The sequence below is a fragment of the Ursus arctos genome, unplaced genomic scaffold, assembly GCF_023065955.2.
Source record: "Ursus arctos isolate Adak ecotype North America unplaced genomic scaffold, UrsArc2.0 scaffold_17, whole genome shotgun sequence".
Taxonomy (NCBI): domain Eukaryota; kingdom Metazoa; phylum Chordata; class Mammalia; order Carnivora; family Ursidae; genus Ursus; species Ursus arctos.
The window spans coordinates 44,296,532-44,318,457 of record NW_026622841.1 but is presented as its reverse complement, the minus strand read 5'-3'; the positions used below and the strand labels follow the sequence as shown (position 1 = coordinate 44,318,457).

The following is a 21,926-nucleotide window of genomic DNA, read 5'->3' as shown; positions in this document are numbered from 1 at the left end:
AAGCTGTTGGAAACATGTTAAACATAAGACAGGGAGTGGTACCCCAGTTAGTCTTTGCTAGAAGAGGTTAGCAGACAGTACATGCCTACACACAGACCTGTGTACAGGAGAACACACACACAAATACAAAATACACACCAAAAAAAAAAAAAAACCCCACAAAAATCTATTTTAAAGAATCTTGGCCATTAAAAAAATAGGAAACCACAGTTACTGAGAGAAACTCTAAATTAGAATTCAGAAACCAGGAGTGTATTTTAAGACCTCTGAAATGAAGGTATTTTAAATTGTCGTTTATAAAATAGTATGTGATCGTTCAAGATAGAGATTATGTAAAGCAGACTTCTCAAGAAAGTTAAAATTACCTTTTTGTTTAGAGATGAGAGTGCTTTTTTTTTTTTTTGCCCCTAAACCAACCTGTAAGACTTGAAAGATTCTACGTTTTACCTAAAAGACACATGTACTCACACACAATTTTATTGAATGTATCATTACTAAGATTAGTTAAACTATGTCAATAAGTAAAGAAGTTACAGTCATCTAAAGCAGGCTGGACACAGAATGCAATCTCATCCTGCTGCCAGGTTTTCAGCATCCCATTTATCCCATGCGATGGTACACTTCAGCATAATAATGCAGCAAGCCGAGGATGCAGGAGACACAGAAATAATGTCAAAAGCAATTCTTCACATTTGGATCTCACCACATCAAGTGCAAATAGTGAACTTAAACATGAAAATGCAATTTGCTCCTTCTAAACTATACATTTTTATCTCTCGCAAAAAAACAAAAAAAAAAACCAAAACAAGACAAAAAACCAACCCACTTTCATTGACAGTGCCTCAAGGTAAAGAGGATGGCATCTATCACAAGTGCGGAGAATGGCTGAAGGATTTAGAAGCAATCTTTTCATAATTCTTCTTTTGGCGAGGAAGTGGAGTTATGAATTACTCAAAATTCATAAAGATTATTGAGTTTACATCCTCACAGAAGATCTGCACCCAGTGTATCTCTCAACTGCTCTGTCAGCATTGCAACCCAACACTGTTGAGACCAGGGCTCTGAAGCAGGACACCCATCCGTTCTGTGGCATCGGTGCACGGCTGCAGGAAATAAAGCTTATGTCTCAGTCAACAACACATACATCCAAACCAACAAAACCCCACACAACAAAATAATACCCAGATTGCTTCCATAGGAGCAAGGCTATGACACCTGCACTGAATTCAGGGTACTCATTCTATCAGCATTCCTTCCTGCTAGTGATTTTAAGAGGTAGGTAAGTTCCTATTTCAGCAAGTTTACTGCAGATTATCAACTTATGTGTTTGTGCCTGCTGGGCTCTATGAATGATTACGCGGTCCCTCGGAGCCCTCGGCGAAGACCGACTCAGCACCCACAGCAGTGACCCCTCACAGTAAGGAAGTCCCCACTCAACAGTAAGCTTTCCTGCTTGATGAATGCCCACCTTACAGCTCATCTAAACGGAGCCGATGGGCTTCATGGTTTTCCTTCTTATTCCTCATGCAGGTCTATGAGAAGTTATGAAACGTATTTTTCTAGTCCTCCCAGGGGCAAGGTCGGGGTCATGATGTGACCTCAGAAACACAGCAGTCCTGCAAATTCACACAGCCTGGTGGTACTGAGTATTAGTGCTCTCTGCCTGGCCTAACACAAACTCTAACATGCAGCACAGAGCAATGTCACTTCGGGGAAAAGACAAGCCATGCATCAGTGGGAGAAAAATAATGGAATTTAATCACAGAAAAATATCCCAGGCCCATGGCTCCTTTTCAACGAGCTGCCAACCTCAGGTGAGGGCACAATGTTCTTATGAAACTAACCACTTAGAATTTATCATGGAGCCACCTAACCGGATATTTTGATCAGATTAAGTTATAGAATTCTGGAGACACCCAGAGATTCTCATTCCCACCATGTCAATATTCCCCCAGGGAATGATTTCAAACAAACATACAAAAATATCTGTCTGTGCACGAGATAGATAGATGTCTTAGATGTGTGAGGAATGACCCCAGGAACAGTGTAGGCTCATGTGAAAGACTGTCACAGACTAATTAAGGACACTGCTGCCAAAAAGGGAAGGCTGACCCTGCAGTCTTATTTACACAATTTCCAGCCAGAGGGCTGTGAAGTGGAGCCCCAGTGGGGGCATTTCTATCTGAAACCCAAGGGCACCTGCATTAAGGAAACTGGTGTAAATGAATCCCTTTGCTCAATGACAAAAGGAAAGACACCAATACTTCAATTAGGGACGATAGGTGCCAACCTCTTGGATTCTACGTAGCGCTACGCAGTTATTTCCCTATTTGTTTATTATTGTTATTATTATTATTAGTTGCACTTCACTATGCATTCAATTAGAGAGACATTCCGAGGCAAGAACAATAAGCTCCTTAGACAGAAGGTAGTGATTCGAAAATTGCAAAACTTCAGCTTTCAAAAATAGCGTAAGTGACCTCTTGCAGTACTCTGGCCACTCCGCAGCACGCAGGAGGCAACCCCTGTGAAGAGCGAATTCTGGCAAAGTTCTCTCTTCACAGATGATGCACAGCTTAAGCTATAATGAGTTTTTGGGTTACAAATGCTGAACGCATTAATATTCCTTGATGATAATTATCACAGTATAAGCACCTTTCCCAATGTGAGTAGCATAAAGCAACTGAAGCAGCATTTTTACTACATTTGAAACAAGCTGGAAAATGGGATTTTCTACTCTTGTAACCTGAGGTCAACATACATCAAGCATTGCATATTAAACACACCTATATGTGAACCCTGTATCACTTTCCTTCTGTCCTGCTCCATGTATACCTAAAGCTATCTCCCTTATCCACCCTTTACCCTGCAATCCTTGGTACGCACATGTATGTGATATAGATACGTCATTTCAAAACTATCGCCCCATCCTATGAATCCTGTGTTTCTTCTTATGAGAATGCACACAGCAAAGAAGATCAGTAAGCCGTGCTTTACAGATGAGATGTGTCTCTGTGCAGTTTGAATGAATACTGTGGTCACTGGCTGCATATAAAACAGGATGAAAATTAGAATCAAGCAAATAGGCTCCGAGAAGAGCCAACCACATTACACACAAATCTGAACAAACTACCAGCCTTTATCTTTACACCTTCAAAACTAATAACACACTGAGAGCACTGAAAGATTTAAATGTGAATTCTGGCCCGCAAACATGATGACGGAAATGACGTCAGCACCATATTTACTGGCAATATTTTTGCATGAGGATCCCAGAACCCAATTGTCATTCCAGATTAAAAGACCAATTATTGCTATTTAGATAATAACTATCACATATGATGAGAAAGAATTGATAAAGACGATCCATTTGCATCATATCAGTGTGTACAACAGTATCTGTTATTCAGCGTTTGCCATCGTGTACCCAAAATAGACGCTTAATAGGTTTAACTTACTAAACCCCAACTGGATTTGATAATACGCTCTGAGTGGAGTATAAACTGATTTGCCCTCGTCTCTTTTTCTTTTCCCCTCTATTCAGTGAAAAAGAGAAAATGTCTATAATAAACCTCCATTGATGCGAGGACGGCTTAAAATAATCACAATGTAAGAGCTTCCTTTTTTTTTTTTTTTAACATACTATATTGTCATTTTTAGTATTCTGTGTAAATAACCCCAGGAGCACTTTGACTTAACAGTGACAAAACGAAAGCCAGTTTGAACCCTGAATTCAAAGCACGTGAAACGACTCAGGTGTTGGTCGGTGTGAATTTGCTGACCTCATTTGCCCCGTGTTCCCCCCACTTCATTTACAAAAGATGCCACGCTACAACCACTTCAAGTTCTCCAACATCGTTTTTACTTATGTACTGCAAAAATGTCTCCAAATCCCCTCTGAATAGATGGCAGGGTTACGAGGGAACCTTTACTAAATATTTAACAGCACTGTCGGCTTATTAAATACTATAATGCGAGAGCCATGAAGGCGTGATATACAGTGTTCGCCTTTTTTTAAAGCAATGCTGATTCTCATTTTGAATACTCACAAGCCCATTCATCAGTCGAACTGATGCATTTTAAAGAGTCCTCATTTACTAGCAGATAAATGTGGTTGGAGAATCTTTCTAGTGTAGAAATGACGGGGAATCTATTTGGTTTTACTGTGCAAAATTTGCTTTACTCCGGCTAGGAAAAACAAAAACAAAACCAATCTCACAAAACATTTAAAAGGCCATTTTGAAATAATATGCAATAGCTAAAGGAACACAGTTTGAAATAAAAGTAGGGTATATTTTTGCTTACAGGAATGTACGCACACTAAAACAAGGCAATGGATTTACAGGCAGCTGAGAGACTACATGTATTCATCAAATCCGGAAACGGTGTCTCAGATACACATCATATAATGACATTACCCATTGAGACTGTTGCTTTTGACCATGACATTGTTGGCAGGTGACTCCCTTTGCAACTATTCATGATCGCTCTTTTAAAAAAAAAATTGGGTTAACATAATTTTTATATATACTATGTTAAGATATTTCTAAGCAAAATTATGCTATCTTTTTAAAAAGTTAACCAGAAAATTTTTCGCCTGTTCTGGCGGGCAGAAAGTAAGAATTCTCTCTGAGATATTTCTATTCACAAAGAGACATACTAGAGTCTAATTTAAAGAAAACTCCCTTTCCACTGCAGGTGTGCAGAGTGAGCATTTATCCTGTAAACACTGTAACAATGATTATCTGTCCTCCCAGTTCTCAGTGGAGACTCTTGCTTTTGAAAATGTCTTGTGGTGACTTACTAAATTCAGGCTATTTCAATTAGTATTACTGCACATTAAAAATTAATTGCATTACTGAGTGGATTAAGGTTTAAATTTCAATTCTACAGTATCTGCACGAGAAATGACGGCTGAAAATCAATGCTCTTTGGCCCACAATCGGAAGTGTATACGGTCGAATAGCGCGGGACTGGCGTCACTGGCCAAGCAGTTTTAAGAGACTTGATAGTTCAATTGAAGGTGTGTCAGCTCTAATTCTAGACTTTAGTTTGAAAGCTGCACAGGAGCCCAGCCTTAGGAAAAGAAAAACAGAACAACAGCTGCACTAACAATTTGGAAAAACAAATGGACACAGGTACTAAAATTATGACAGTAGAAAGATGAACCCCAAATTCACATAGAATGATCCCTAAACTAAAACCCTGCTCACGATTCGGTCCGATAAGAACAGAAGCTCTCTCACTTAAATCTACACTATTTTTTATTAGTTATTGGGAGACAGTAGTCGGTTGGGGGCAGGAAATAAGCAATTTTGTAAAGAGATGTTACTAATACCTACGATATTCATACTGACTTTAATCTGTGTTTTAAGGAAATCCAAGAAGACACTGCAAATACAAATCTTTCCCTTAAACAGTAATCCCCTCTCAGTCCCCCGTGTAAATGATTAAACCTCTTTGGGGGAAGGGACACATCAGCCGATCACCCCGACTGCAAATTTATAACACCTACACGAAATGTTTGAAAAGAAATGGGTCACGTTTATTCACAGTGAATTTGTTCTTCTAAGAAGATGAAGATGAAGAACATTAGGATGAAGTCAACGGAGTAAAGTGGCATCAATAAAGACGCACAAAGCCCCCAGGATATCTGAGTTTGGAACCGAACGGTGATTGGTATGCGCCTAAGAGGAAAAAATGATGCCTGCAATGTTCCTTAAGATCCCCTCTGTGTTGCACCGGTGGCCAACAGCAAGTTCGGCAGCAAGAGAGTAAAGAAGATGGGAAGTAATAATAACAATAAAAAGAATAATCTGGTGCAAATGGACCCCAAGGTGTAGTAGTCATCCCCGTGCAACAATCGCCCTTCACTGCAATTTACTGATGTTGCTTCATTACAATACAGCATATAAAGGGGTCATGTACGAAGTGCACTATTTAAAGGTACGTGTTTGAAGCCGCACACAGCACCCTGGCAGGCGCTGCTAGGGGAGGCAGGTCAGACTGCTCGAAAGTGAAATTACCTCTACGAAAATTCAATAGAGGCGCAACGTGTACACATCGCGGTGATGAATTCGAGGGGAAGAGGATAAAAGGGAGCAGGGAAAAGTGTTTCCTTAGTGAAATATTAAAGGCATTTCAAATGAATCTGAATTAACCCATCCTTTGGAAAGGTAACAACTTGTGGCTCTGTTAAAAGGAAAAGATAAAAAATTTGATGGTTCCTGTTTGAAAATACACACTGGCTTTCTGTTGCCTATTCCTCGTCTCCATAAAATAACTTAGTCAATGTCTGCAGGGGAAATGCACCTTCAGGGTCCTATTATCAGGAGAGAAAAATGATTCGTTTTCTGAGTCTTGCCCTGCTGTAGTTGAAAGTTTTACTTTTCAGCCAGCGCCCAGAAGATGCTGAAGCAACGCGTTAAGGGGAAGAAAGAGATTCTTTCCCCACCAAGGATCACTGAGTATGTCATTGGTTAATCCTTGCTCTGTGCTTCTCATTAGCATTACTCTCAAGTTTCTGGTTATCATATCCGAAATATTAAGACATAATAACTACGAAGGTGCAGATAATTGGATATTAACCAGAACATACTTGACTGGGCAGGAGGTAGGGCCCTGCTTAAACTAATCCTGAAATATATTAATCACCAATTAATGAAGGGGTTTCAAATTCATTTTCTATTAGAGAACACCTCCGAGTATCTAAGCTTTTTCTAACAAAATGACTTGGAATAACAGGGTAGAAATAAGGAATATGACCATCTGATGATGTCTTGAATTAATTCCTTACAGCCTGTTGTCAGGTAATCATGAAAACTATAGTGAAAACCTTGATTACATTTACTAAGTCTGATGGGAGGAAGAGGGGACACTTTTCAATGTTCAGTGGCCTTGGTTTAAATCCCAAATTTATCCCTTTAAGTGGCAGAGCCATAGCTAAACATTTCAGCAGAGAGCTGTCACAATATTATCTGAGTCTTTCAGCCTAGACAGACCTCTAGACCTCCAACCTAACAACAGATGTACTCTTAAAATATAAAACCAATTAATGGGAGCCAGAGAAGTCCAGCCAAGGCATGCTTTGTACACAGTAAACAGTAAGTAGTGAGAAGTTGATGAATATATTAAGGGATAAAAACCTTAACTGCTTGGTGGTTGAAAAGTCATCACCGCTTAGATGGAAATAAAATAATGTTAAGAAAAAGAAAACAGGAAGAGGAATGGAGAGAGAAGGAAAGCCATATTTCTGTACAATTCACGCGGCTGTGAGATTGAGTCTGACCTGCCCCAGACGTTCTATCAGTGTGGTTATAAAAGCCCCCACTAAGCTCCCTAGAAAAGCCTCTGCGCGTACTCACTGGGTTAGAGAAATGGCCACAAAAATGCCATACATCTTAAAGAAAAATAAAATAAAATGCCCAAGTACATTACTCTCACAAAGGGATTCGGATATCTTTTCACATTTAAAAGGTGTAGCTCCCAGATACTCTGAAAACGACTTACATTTTTATGTCAGAGAAAACCATGTTTGGATTAATGCAATGTAAGCAAGAGCTCGAAATGACACCAATTCCTCTGTTCTTTTCCCCTGACTTTATTCACGTAATTTTGATGAAGACGGCAAGAAAACTCCTGTTCTCTCAGGGTGGTTTGTTTTTTTTATTCTGTTGTTTACTGACTTTAATTTTAATAATTCTTAAATAAGCACTCACAGCAGATGAACTCAGATATGCAGGCAAGTAGGCCCTTTTATCAACAATTTTGCCATAGAAATACACAAACATTTCAATGGCTCTTCATTAGCAAACAAATCAACAAGTGATATTTTAATGCATGACTTTATGCCATCTCTGTGGGGACTGTAGTCGAGAGTGTGATGTACAGTACAGAGAAAGGCAGCATCAGCCACAGTGTCCCAGGGCACCCTCCATTGAGGTCTTCGAAGCCTCTGCTTAAAGAGTGCATTTAATTGACTGATAGACAGTAGCTTCTTTGTTCACAGAAGACAGCGAAGTAATGGCAGCTTGAAAATCGTACCATCTACAGGGTCTCCTGAGACCAGTAACAGGGGGATATGTGTCAGGAATAAATAAATAATCTAATTATTAAGCCACTTCCTGTCAAGTTAACTCCAATTTGTTGGCTTTTGAAGGCAACAAAACGAGGCATTTTTCCTCATTATGCTTCTCTTTTTATACCAGTGGTAATCACAGGCGGATTAAAGGGTGCCTGATTGGTTTTTTTGTCAAGGAACTGAGAAGCAGCCAACAGTACAGAAAAACAGAGTTGGGTTTAGAAGAAATTTCATGCTTGTCTCCTTTCCAGCTCCCTAGCAGCCCACACGGCTGCCCCATACAGAGCCACCAGCTGTATAACAAATGTGCGCCCCTCCAACTGGGGCCGACCGGGCCCCAGGCGCCATCCTGAGAGCTGTGAGATACCTTGCAATCTTGGCAGGTAGCTACTGCTGTCATAGGCATAATTCTAAAGGTGACCTACGAAACCCCATCAGCTCACCAAATGCAACGAGATGAGCAGCTGAAGTTAGACACCCACTCTCCGTACTGGCTCCCTTCCTTTTGTTCATTGCTATGAGCGGCCCTGAAACTAGGAAATAACCGATGGAAACGGGTCAGCAGACACCTTTTCTTTTTGTGCATCCGAAGGAGCCCGTGGAAATAGGCCGCGCTGTGTCTGGGTAGACGGGCGCGTGTGCGGGCAGGGGTCTGTCTTTCTGTGTCTCCTGCCCGTGACTTTCGGTGCCCTCCGTTCAGAAAGGTTTTTGCAAACTTCATTCCGAAACGGAGACCCGCATTTGAGAATAAACATACCGAGCAGGGGGCGAAACACGGATACGCTGGTGGCGTATTCTCCAGCAAGTCAAAGGTGAGGACAAACCCGGAGCCAGACGCCCCGCCAACGTGTCTCAGGCAGTCACATGGAACGATCCATCTGGCACAGACTCTTTTCCCAGCCTCTCTGTACGGAGCCTAGGAAGGAAGGCTGGCATCCAGGAATTCGGCTGGAGCACAACATTCTTCGGAGGCCTCTTTAAGGGCAGTGCGTTCTCCAAAGTCACAAGAAACTGAATCTTCCCTCTGCCTGGGGACTCCATCCGAACCCTCAGTCTCAGGGAAAATTAACATCACAAGAAATGGCGAAGGGCCTTTCTTAGGGGCTTGTAAATTACAAACTCCACTCACTGCCAGTTCATTTTTACTCTTGTAAATCCAAGCTGCTGGGCGCAGGCTAAAACACAAAACCAGGATAAACACCCCTGATTTTCCTTTACTAGCTTAACACGAAACTAAGAAATGGGCTCAGAGATTCTCTTTACAATTTGCTTCAGAAATAAGAATCCGAATCATTAAGAGGAGCCCTTGAAAATGATCTTAAATTCTGGAAAGACTTTTTTTTTTTTTAAGTCTTTTTTTTCCTTCTTTTATTTGAAAAATGTCCTTGTTTTTAGGAAACTTTCTCAGAGGAGAGGCTTGCTACGTTCCCACAGCCCCACTTGGCACTCCGTAAAACAGTGTAGCCATGTACCATTGACGCCTGCGTTTGTCCTTTCTGAATACATCTTGAATTTTTGTTAAATTGCGCAGATAATTAAACCCTCTTCATATTTACAGTCTGCTTCATTGGTACCATGAATTCTGTTTTCAGTTACTGTCTGCAAATTCCCTCTCTGAACAATTTCATACTAAGCAATAACACTTCATTTTACATAAGTTTTATCTGATGTCCCCATACAGAGACACCAGCTGTACAGTCAATGTGCGGTTCTCAAACTGAGGCCGACCAGGCCATGGGCTCCATCCTGAGATCTATAAGGCACCTTGCTGTCCTTGGCAAGCTTTCCCTGCTATCACGGCGACCATCACTCCACACGGCACACAACTTAAAATCATCTGATTATTAGAATTTGTGGCCCACACTCCATTTTATCCTTTATTTAATCTATCCCCAGATCACACATTTGTTTAAATGTTTTGGCTGGCTTACAAATCATGCAGCCATCTGCACAGTAGGTGTGACACCATTTTTTAGACAAAAGTTACGTTACCAACAAAGATAAAGTCATTTGAAATGCTTTGATGTTTGTTATTCTGCCTGTTTCACTTGGACCAACTCTAAGAAATAAATAGAATTATCTGTGTAAATCGATGAACATCTATGAAAAACAACACCCAGCAGAACGCCGAGCTTGCTCCATTACCTACGTTAATATCATGACAGCTGAGGAGAGATGACCTGGCCCACTTCTCATCTCTCCTGTACAGATGGCTATTAAAGAGAAAGTATCCCTTTTGTATGGTCCATGTAGAAACCCTTTATGGGCTTTTCAAATAAGCCAGCATTGCCCACATGAGGGTAGCTTTCTGTTACCATTAAACTGCCCAGATTTCATCTTTTTTAATCCAGCTCTTGATGAAATAAGCCAGTATTTCATCATATTTAACACCAAATGCTTTTTTCTTAATTCCCTGAGTTTTGTAAGCCATCAAATGATGACTTAGAATTCAATAGTCTTCTTGTTTAGAATTAAGGCACACTCCAAAGAACCTAATGACTTTGAGTTTCTTAGGATAGTGCAGATACATACACACACACACACACACACACACACACACATACACCCTCACATATATACACCCACACATAGATGTGTTATTGTAGATTCATTTCTATTCCTTTTTTTAAAAAACAGCCAATGAAAGCTGGGAGTTTAAAGAGCAACACAGCCTTATGCAGAGATCCCTATCTTTGGATATTTCCCCTTAAGACATATAAAATCCAAAACCACTATAGACCTCAAAATATTGGTTTTAGCCCATTGTAAAGCAAGAGCACTCAAGCTGAAATGTTTCAGAAGTGATACTGAATGTCACAAAACTATAATGAAGATTAGTCACACAGCACACCATCCACTAAAGAAATGGAAGGAAAAGAATGCCATTCGTGACCTTGGGCATCAAACAAATTGCAGAACACATGAATGCCACTTGCCACAAGAACAGACTAAAAATTCGCCACAGTGTACAAAACGGATTTATGCATTCTCTTTGTCTTGACATCAGTGACGTATATCACATGTAACGTAACACATGGGGTATATATCTTCCCACGTGCACTACAGAAGACTTGAATCTTTTCGTGGTCTTTTAAAAATTATAACTGAAACACCGAGTATTCGAGATTCGGACAAAAATAGTCAATATCTTTCCATCAGTGTTTTCCTACTAGTTGTCTTTTATAGTTCCAAATTCTAGCTTTGCTTTTCTAAGAGATAAATACATTTGTTTCCCCCAGATGCTCTTAAGGATCGCCCTTGATCCTGCTGGGACAGGTTTATTAGTGACTAGTTGTGGATTTCCCATTTTTTGGTCCCCCCCCCCCAAAAAAATGGGGTGCTCTGCCAGCTTAGAAACAAATTTGCCATTGTGAGCCTGGTCTTTCAGATCAGATGAAAAATACGAAAAACTCAAAGCTTATTAAGTAATCATTTCTAAGTCAGTTTTTAAAAATAATTCTTAGGTACATGGTTTATACCCACTCCCTTCGGATTCTCCATCTGAGAACTTTGAAAGGGAGGCCTAGAAATGGCCGTTGCTATATCCTGACCCCTCGTCCTCCAATGTCCATGAGTGTAGCAATCAATTCCAAGGATAATGGTATTTCTCCCCTTTGATCATTTCTTTGTCAAGCGGACTGGACTTGGATGGTGAGTGTACTGCTGGTTGTCTACCACCAGCCGCTTGCAATTTGCTCACTACGTTTCATGAGACAGTTGTTTGTGGCTGTTTGGAACACATTTGTCTCTTTGGGGATTTAGACGCTAGTTGCAATGCCAACCTCCGTAGTGATCGAAATTTCTTTCTAACTAAAATAGATAATTAGAGGCTGGTAATTATTGGTCAAGAATTATCAGAGTGAAAAAATTAAGCTTCTCATAAATAGTTCTTGGCAATGTCATCTCTTTATATTATCACATGCCTAACAGCCCTTTATTCAGAGCACTTACAAATTTACTCTACTGCTGTTGAGCCTCATAATTTTATATGAGGCAATTCCTTTGCTGGGTTAAACACATTTAAATTCCCTGGTTTCATCTCTGTCTGTGCTAATCCATACCAAATAATAATAATAACAGAAATCTCAAAGAGGAAAATAATAATAAATATTTACTATGCTGATAGAGACGGGGGGAAATGAATTATAAGACATAATACACAATGGCTTCTTTCTGTATTCTCAGGTCAAAAGCCAATGTAAACTATGTGAAAGGAACAAAGGAAGACAAGAAAAAATTTCTCATCTGTGCAGACTTGAAAAGAGGGAAATCTTTTCCCCAGGAAAGCTGTTAAAATGTTTTGTAGCTCTTTTTGTGTGTGTGTGTAAAGAAGAAAAGAAACCCCTAAATAGTCACTGGTCTGATTTCTTGCTGAAACTGTGTCAAAATGTGGTGGAGAGTGAGGTTTTCTTTCTTTCCTTAATAGACATAAGTCAAATCCCTGATGCATTTTTATTGAGTAATTATTCCTGCAACTCTGACCATGTGCCCACACCTAGCTGCAAAACGGCACTTAAGCAGAGCGTCTCCAGGTATGTACCTGGTTAGAAACATTGATGGTTTTCCTTTCACAAATGTCCCTGGCCAATAGCCTGAGACCAGCACTTCCAGAAACAAGCATGGAGGTTTCCTGACGCTGTGATTGCATGAAACATGTGTGCTACAGAGAAGCAAATTTAGAGTTACACCTCATTGGGTCATCTGCAGACCTCGTTCTCCATCAGGTGACATAATCCTTCCTCTAGACTGATTGAAATGTAGAACGAAATCTGCAAAAACACTATATACCTCTTAACAAAAAGAGTAAGAGGCTTTTCAGATAGCCTCTAATCCTTCTTCCCTGCTAAATGTCTAGTTGAGATTATTTTTTGATTAGACAAAAAACATACACAGACACACAACCTAAAAATACCTACCCTCAATGGAGGTATTTTAGTCAACAAAATAATGCTGCCTGCCTCATTTGAAAGACTAAGCATCACACTGGGATTTTAAAAAAGGAGATCTTAGCCTTTGTGACATCCTCCCATTATGCATTCTCTTTCTGTAGATACTAACAACACGACTGGAGTTTAAGGACTTGGATGCATGGTCAACAGATAAAACAATTAAATGGATGCTATTCATTTGTTTAGGCCTCAAGTGCAAGAGAATTCCATATTTTATTATTAAAAATAGCATGAATATTAAATAACTAGGCCCTCTGTGGAAAGGAATAGAATTTGCTTCTCTGATGGAAGGTGAACTGTTAAATGCTCAGATCCCAAGAGGAACTGAGTGTCATATTAATCCACCATAAGGTAGAGGGAGAAAGCCCTGGAAACACACTAATGTTGCAAGGAGTGTAAGAGAACTACGAAAGGAAAGGTATAAAGCAATTTAAAAAGAAAGACCAGCACAAACCAACGAACATTATGGCCAAATGATACTAAGATTGGAAAATCAAAAAGTCCTCTCATTGCTCAACATTCAGTTCTGATTTGACATACGCAAAGAACATGAATATCGGGGTGAAAAATATACTCAATCTGTTCATCTGGTTCCCGGGATAAATAATAAAATCCAGAACGAAAAATAAGTTTATGTAGAATAAAACGAAACAGAAGTACGGCCTACAACATTTTGCTAAATTTTCCTTATGGTGCAAATTCCGAGAAACATTTTCACTGAAGCCCACGTAAAACTGTAGCATGAAGCAGAATCATGAATGACTGCCACCAATAAACTCTACTCAAGAAATAAAGAGATGGAAAATATTAGCATTTATCATGACAAGAAGAATTCACTCTTTCTAACCCACGTCCCCCCACCCCACCCCCGAAAAAAAAGCAGTTTTGAAAGTTTATAAAGAATATGTTTGGAACCCAAAATAGAAGAAAATTGCAAGGAAACACATTATTTAAATCTCTCTTACATGTTGTCATTACCTGCTAGACACTCAGTAAAGCTGTCACTGTTACTCTACCACATTGGAGAATAGGATATTGAATGTAGAAGAAAATCACTAATAATATTAGTACTTAAATCTGGAAAATATAGAGATAAAGTGATCAATATTTTAGCTGTTGTGTGTCAGTTCCACTTTGCACAATTCTGTACTTAGTCTTTTATAAGCAATAATTCTCCTAAAGACGCGTCATTTGAAAACTATAAGGCAAATCCTATTGAAAAACTATTAATCAATTTTCTAACACGCTTTTGAATTTATCTGTATTAATTTCTACAAGAACATTAGGAGTTCTGTTATGGTTGCTTTAATGATCAGTAATGATAGTTGGAGCAACCCTTCCACTGAGCATTCTTAGAGCACCTCTGATTAGTGTATAAAAAAACTTGTTTACCCCTGAAAACAAGTTCAGAGTCTAAAATGCTGAATTTTCTTTTCTGTCTTAGAATTTGGTAATAGGAGAGCGTGAGGTTAATTGGACTTTTCAGTATTATATCACAATTATTTATGGTATTATCAAATACCATCAAATGAGGATGAAATTAAAAAAACTCTGATAGTATAAAAACACAAATGAGTAACAAAAATAGCATAAAGTAATAACAATTGTCATTTCACTAGTAGAAAAAGATCTGCTTGATAAAGTTTAATTGGCTGGTAAAACTCTTAGTGTTATTACTAAGTGCTTATCAAATTAAAAAACATAGGAGGTAACCTCAGAGGAATTAGGGGATAATGGGACAATACGAATAACCGAAAAAATGATCCTTTCCGCGCTAGCCCCTAAAATAAATGCAAAATCCCTGAAAACACTGGCCGAGAGTGATTTCAGAGATCTTCACCCAAACAGCTTTTATAAAAATCTATGTGAAATTTGGTAGGGAAATAAAAAATGATTAGTGAATTCTTTACATGATCTTTATGATCATGATTATTTTCCAGGCTGTTGAAACCATACATATAAAACGATCTTATGGCCATTTAAATTATTTATGTTTCCCTATCACAAAAACTCACCACTTTAGATTTTGATACAAAGATGCTGAAGCAACACACAGCAGTGCCATTACCATAATAACTTCTGAAATTAAAACCTGTCTAAAACTCTACGGAAAGCTAACATCCAGTTCATTAACCATTCCTGTTAGTTTTCAATAATGCAAAAATGATTAGAAGTTTAATTTGTTAATCACCTGTGTTTTGACTGGCAGTAGCTATATAATCCTCTGCAGAAGTCTAAACTAGCCCTTGCAGAAAATAAAATGTGCTAATGTCTTATCAGGCCTAATAATAGTCATAAAAATCAATCATGCCTAGGTAAAACATTGATGGCCGAACAATTAATTCATCTTTAACTCTGTTTAATTATATAGGCATTGACATACACAAGTAGGAGGAAAAGCTATCTGTAAGAAGGGTTAGAGTGTCACTCACCAATCATGTGATTTGCAACATGAACCTGAATATCCCATTCATTGTAGAAAACCATCTGACACTTGATGCACTGATAGGTCTTCTTCTGAGAAAACAAGTATAAATAGAATTACTTAGACGCGTGCACTTTTTATCGTTTTCTTAAAAAAAAAAAAAACCCAACCCTACTCAGGACATTTTTTGGAGATGCTGGTCTTAACGTGTGTTACTAACGAAGCTATTGTGGGTTCCCGGGGCAAAGTTCCATGAGGTCTTACTAAGACTTTGTGGTTTGATCCCAACACTATATTTTAGTTACAAACAGTTGGAAGAAATGAAGGCATATAATTATGGCATAATATATTTTTAAAGATTCCTAAACTCAAAAACAGAAGTTAGTATTTAAAAAAATTTCTGTAGCTCAAGGCTGACTTTCAGAAACTGATGTCTTCGCAGACCCAGACCAAAACGTCTGTGATGCTGCTTCTAGATATCCGTTAATAAAATGGCCAATAAGATTCGTGGAATCTAGCTAAGAGATGCAGTGATTATAATGTTTAGCTGAAGTGTAAAATTTAGATGTTTCAAAAGTTGCTAAATTCTAGCCTTTAAATACACATTTTCTCCTATAAAGACATCATACCATACTGAACATTCTAATATCATTTTATCATTTTACCTAACAGTCCTGGCAAGTGGAGTGAGCAGGATTTATTAATTCTTGTATCATAAATAAAGAAACTGAGGCCCAGGGAAGTAGAAAGATTTGCCTGATGTCAGAGTGCGCTAGAGCTGAGAAGAGAAATAAGTTCTCTTGATTCTAAATGCCAGGCTATCTGATAAAAGCAGCCTTTATGGGGCGCCTGGGTGGCACAGCGGTTAAGCATCTGCCTTCGGCTCGGCGTGATCCCGGCGTTATGGGATCGAGCCCCACATCAGGCTCCTCCGCTATGAACCTGCTTCTTCCTCTCCCACTCCCCCTGCTTGTGTTCCCTCTCTCGCTGGCTGTCTCTATCTCTGTCGAATGAATAAATAAAATCTTAAAAAAAAAAAAAGCAGCCTTTATGACTTCACATCTTTATCATTGTGTCCCCCATATGGCTCAGTACATATTAGATGAACTCAATAAATAAAGTATTGGTTATGTCTTCCAGAACACAGCTACATAAATTTCTTTATGATGAAACCTGATATTTACAATTAAAAACCATCTTGGAAAACAAAACAAACCATTTTGTAATCTCCCAAATGTGAGAAAATGACATTTATAAAATCACATCAATGACAGTTTGTTAAGGCATTCTTACAGAATCATCTAAAATTGTTTCACCAATGGCAGTCATAAAAAAATATCAGTCTGTAAATTATAATTAATTTTAAAGAACTCAATAGAATCAAAGTCAAGCACAGAAATTTAGCATCATTTCGTAAGCCATTAAAATTATAAATGCTGTTAATGTAAAATTTTCCTAATTATAGTCACCTAACGTAGTATTAGCTTCTGCAACACAGGATAGTAGTTTTCCTTGTAAAACATGGAAGAGCAGGCCTACTTCCAATGGAAGCTTTCTAAACAATCTAGCAGGCTTTGTACATTCGGCATATCGTGAATCGAGTGCGCTGGACCTAAATCTAACACCTAGTTGAAAACCCCGACGATCACCAAGGAAGATTTACTGCGCTGAGCTGTTTACAAGATGCTTTTGATGGTGACATATGGAGCAACGTGTTGCGTAAATAACATCTATCCCTTTTTTAACAATATTTCCCTTTAGAACTAGTTAGAAAATATTTCTTACTCCCAGATGACCTACATTATATATTGTTTATTAGCATACTTCTAGCGTTATTCCTGATATGTGACCTTGCTGAAAAACAAAGAAACATAAACTTAATGGCTAGTCTTTTCTCTTGTTAGCACAGTAAAACATACAATATGTCGAAAACTGTCTCCAAAAATGATGACTGATGAATATGTTGGTGGAATATACTAGGACTTTTTTTCTCCTGGTCTAATAATAAAGAATAAAATCACCTGACAAGCCAAAATAATAAAATACCAGCACTTACTACTACCTTCAAAATGAACTGACATATTTGAAGATGTATGTACATAAGTTTTCTTTTATCATTGAAAGAAAATGCTTTTGTCACTGCTGATAATTCAAACACTAATTCTACCCTTAAGACAGTGTCTAAAATGTTATGTTCTATTCTTATTAACAAAGTCATATTCTTATTTATAAGCTCCTAAATTTGGGGCGGAACGAGACAAGAATTTCATGTCATCAAAAAACAGTGTACCACGATCTTAAAATGCTGTAGTTTCAACTTTGCCTCCGCACATAGCCCACATTTCCCAAATACAAAGCAATGACATGTAAATTGGGATGTGTTAGGTATTCTTTTTTAAAGCCATGATATAAAATTCATTTTTACCTTCTATTTCTTTTTAAAACAGTAATTTTAAATGACCTTTAAAGCATCCTTATTATAATATAGACTCTTAGCAAAATATGTGAGAGACCCCTGCCCACCCATACACCATCTTTAAGTAAAGTGATAATAACCTCTGAACAGTGCTGGTTGGCCTTGGGACGCTCATTCCCTTGGAGGCAAACCCACTCCAGGTCTGTACAGCTGAGTTTGTAAAGGACTTCTTCCCAATTCTAGACCCAAATCTGCTTTTCTGCTACTTTCAGTCATGGGTCCTAACTCTAGGCTCTGGAGCTATAAAGAATAGGTTGGATCCCTTGTCTAATATGACAATTACATTAACTCTTTTTCAGACTGAGAATGGAAGGATGTTTTAAGAAACGCTTTGAACAATTTTCACCATCCTGGTTACTCTCTTCCAGGTCAACCTTTTAAGAAATAGAACCCCAAATTAAGCACAATACTCCAGGGTTGTCCTGACCCTTAAGGAGTACAGGAGGACTGTCACCTCCCTTAGGACAATTACTTCCATTTATATAGAAGACAACAACAACAAAAAAGTCAAGTGAGATCATTTCTTCTAAAAGCGTTTAACAGTAGAAACAGAACTTCCATTGTTTGGGCCCCAGATTGGCCTTTATCAACGCTTAAGTTGTCAATTTACTTGAAATGCTAATTTAGTACAATTTTTAAAAGAGACTTTTTTTCATTAGCCTTTTTTAATGTGCTACTTGGGAGTGGGGTTGTCATTTCCTGATTGTTCTCTTTTGTTTTCTGATACTGATAGATGTAATTATCAAGGATACAACTTTTTCCCAGCACCTCATTATTTTTGATTGATTTTGAGAACAATTTAAATGTGCCTTTTTGACATTCTTGTTTTCAGTTATACTCTGGTTAAGGTACTCAGAGACTTTCAGAAAAGAGCATCTCATAAATTAAAAAAAAAATGATTAGGATCTTTAATAATGTATACTTTAAAAAAAAACATTATTCTGATTAACCCCTCCCCCCACCCCAACCACATTCCATTAGGACTTAGGCTTCACATTTAGCCTCACCAAGCCAAAAAATAATATATACTTTGCAGTTATAAATTGCTTTGATTTTTTTAAACAAAAAAAAATCTGACTATAAAAAAAAAACTAACTATAAAAGAAATCACTGAGTTCATAGTAAGCCTCAAAACCAGAAAAGAAAAAAAAAACCTTAGTACCATTAGAAGTGACTATTACATAAATCTCTTTTTCTGAAAATTAGTAATTAAAGGCATCAGAAGCACTAAGCTTTTTTAGGAGGAAATGTAGTTTATGCCTATTTGATGAGGAAAAGTTCTTTATGAAAGACTCACAGTAGAAGGGATGACAGAATTAGAAATTCACCGTTTTGCAATGCCAAATAAAGGAGCCCAGGATACTCATTAATGGAAGCTAAAACTCTTTAAGAGAAAGGGTATTCTGGAGATACTCAATTTTTATCCTTTAAAAACCACAAAGAGAAAGATGTACCTTTCCAGTGGATTTATCTGGTGATAATCACTGCAACCAGACTACTTAGCCTAATATCACTACTAATAAAATAGCTTGGCATTATGTGTCTCTCAATGTGATGCAATATGGAGCATAATACATCATAATAAAGCACTCTCATCTAAACTGCATACCTGAATCTAATCAGGCTTTTAGACAAACAGTCCAATTCTCAGGAAATGCAGGGACAGAGGAACAAGCAGTACCCTGGGCGGGGGGTGGGGGGGGTGGGGGGGGTGTGGGGAGGGTACACAAATCCAAAATATTCTTCAAAACAAATCCGAAATATTCTTGGCCTATAATCTTCAAAAAGCCAATGTCACAGAGCGGTTAAAAAGGTGGAGAGATTGTTCTCAGGTGAAAGAGATTAAAAGGATAACCAATAAATGTAGTGTGTGGGGCACCTGGGTGGCTCAGTTGGTTGGGCGTGGGCCTTCGGCTCAGGTCATGATCCCAAGTCCTGAGATCGGGTCCCACATCAGGCCCCCTGCTCAGCAGGGAGTCTGTTTCTCTCTCTGCCTACCCCTTCCCCTGCTTGTGCTTGGTCTCTCTCTCTCTCTCTCAGATAAATAAATTAAATCTTTAAAAAAAAATGTAGTGTGTGTGTAAATGTAACATGTGGATTTTGATTTGGGGAGAAAACAGTAAAAAAAAAGGTATTTGAGGAAACTCAGGAAATCTGAATTTCCGCTGGTTATAAAATGATATTGGGTAATTACTGTTAACTTTCTTAGATGTGAGAATGGTATTATGGTTATGTGGATAAACATCCTTTTTGTTAGGAGATGCATACTAGATATTTATGGGTGAAATGGCATGATGTTTACAATTTACCTCCAAATATTCAGAAAAAAATATAGTCATATACAGATAAAGTAAATGTAGTTAAACATTAATAATTATTAAACCTAGGTACATGCTTAAATATTTTCATAATAAAAAGTGGGAATAAGTGGATAGAATAATTCATAACATGTCATTTTTTTAAAACACTAAACATAACCTGATTAAACCCATCCCTTTGGTTCATTTTAAACCCCCACACTTGATGTACACCCAAAATGATTTGTGATGAGTTGTTACAAACAGCTTTGCAAATATTTTTTGTATTTTTTGTGAGGGTTTTTTCTGTTACTTGTTTTTTATAAATCTAATGTATAAACTCCAAGAGGTCAAAAAAACCATAGCTTACATTCATTTCTATCATAAAGAAATAACAGTTTCCTACGATTGTCTCTAAAGTCTATAAAGAGCTCATATGCATAAAATTCACTTGCAACAAAACTGTGAGAGCTGATAAAGGAGGGATTATTATCCTCATTTACAGATGAAGTGACATGTACTAATTCATTCGGATTGTGAATACCATAACTAAATCCAATATTCCACCCTGCCTCCCACCTACTGGGTTTTAACACAGTTTATACTCTGATCATTTGCAGGTAAATTTACAGCGGCATTTTAGGTGTATTTTGAAAGGCTGTCCTTAAAATTGTGTAGTGCTTTGGTCTTTGACAATGCCAGGGATAGTATCACAGTGAGAAAACTGTCCCTAAGTACCAGGCCCTTGACCAAAATTCAGAGGTCAGAATTGGCTTCCAAAGTCCCCTACTGGACTTCAAGATTTTCTCTTTTCTCTCAGTGTCCTGAGATTCTATTGCCATGTTCTTTTTTTATTTTTAAAGATTTTATTTATTTATTCGACAGAGATAGAGATAGCCAGCAAGAGAGGGAACACAAGCAGGGGAAGTGGGAGAGGAAGAAGCAGGCTCATAGCGGAGGAGCCTGATGTGGGGCTCGATCCCAAAACGCTGGGATGATCACACCCTGAGCCAAAGGCAGACGCTTAACCGCTGTGCCACCCAGGCGCCGCTACTGCCATATTCTTAACCATATATGTTTGTGTATTAGTCCTGCTCGATACTGAAAGAACAATTTCAACCTGAGAACTTACATATGTCTCCAATCCTGAAAATTTTCAGCTATTATTTGCTTCAGTTTTCTTCAGTTTCCATGTGTCCTTCACACACCCTCCATTCACTTCTACTAAACTCCTATTAGGCCAGATTGGAGCGTCTGGATTTCACCTCCAGGTATCTTAACCATATTTCATGCATATTTTAGAAGTCAGTTTGTCCCTCTGTTTTGACCTAAGTGATTCTCTGTACTCTGACAAACCATGAGTTCTCTCTTCACTGATCTCCAGTCTAGAGTTTATCCTATCTACCAAAGCTTTTATTTCAGTGACTATTTTTCATTTCTAATTTTAAACACATGTGCTCTTGCTTTGTTTATATTTGGATTTACTTCATAACTGATCACTCCTTTTACTAGAAATCATACCTTCATTTATCTTTCTGAGCTTCTAAACATACTTACTTCAAAGTCTTTGTCAGACTGGTCCATTTCATTAATTTCCTCTGGAGTAGAATCTTGGTTTCATAACAGCTGACATTTTTGTTTGTTTTTTTGTGGCTTTTATTTATTTATTTTTGTTTTATTTTGTTTTGCGGCTTTACTA

At 38.2% G+C, this 21,926-nt stretch overlaps 1 protein-coding gene across 9 annotated transcripts in view; it reads right to left on the bottom strand.

Moving 5' to 3' along the window:
- The window catches only part of ZNF521 (zinc finger protein 521), a 274,048-nt gene that overhangs the window by 113,129 nt on the left and 138,993 nt on the right, over positions 1-21,926 (bottom strand). For 7 of the 9 annotated variants that reach the window (XM_044382903.3, XM_048218567.2, XM_057313172.1 and 4 more), the window contains one exon: positions 15,462-15,546. In XM_044382903.3, coding sequence (XP_044238838.1) covers positions 15,462-15,546 — 85 coding nt within the window. The remainder of the gene's footprint in view (positions 1-15,461; positions 15,547-21,926) is intronic. The other 2 variants (XM_057313173.1, XM_057313169.1) reach the window with 1 other exon arrangement.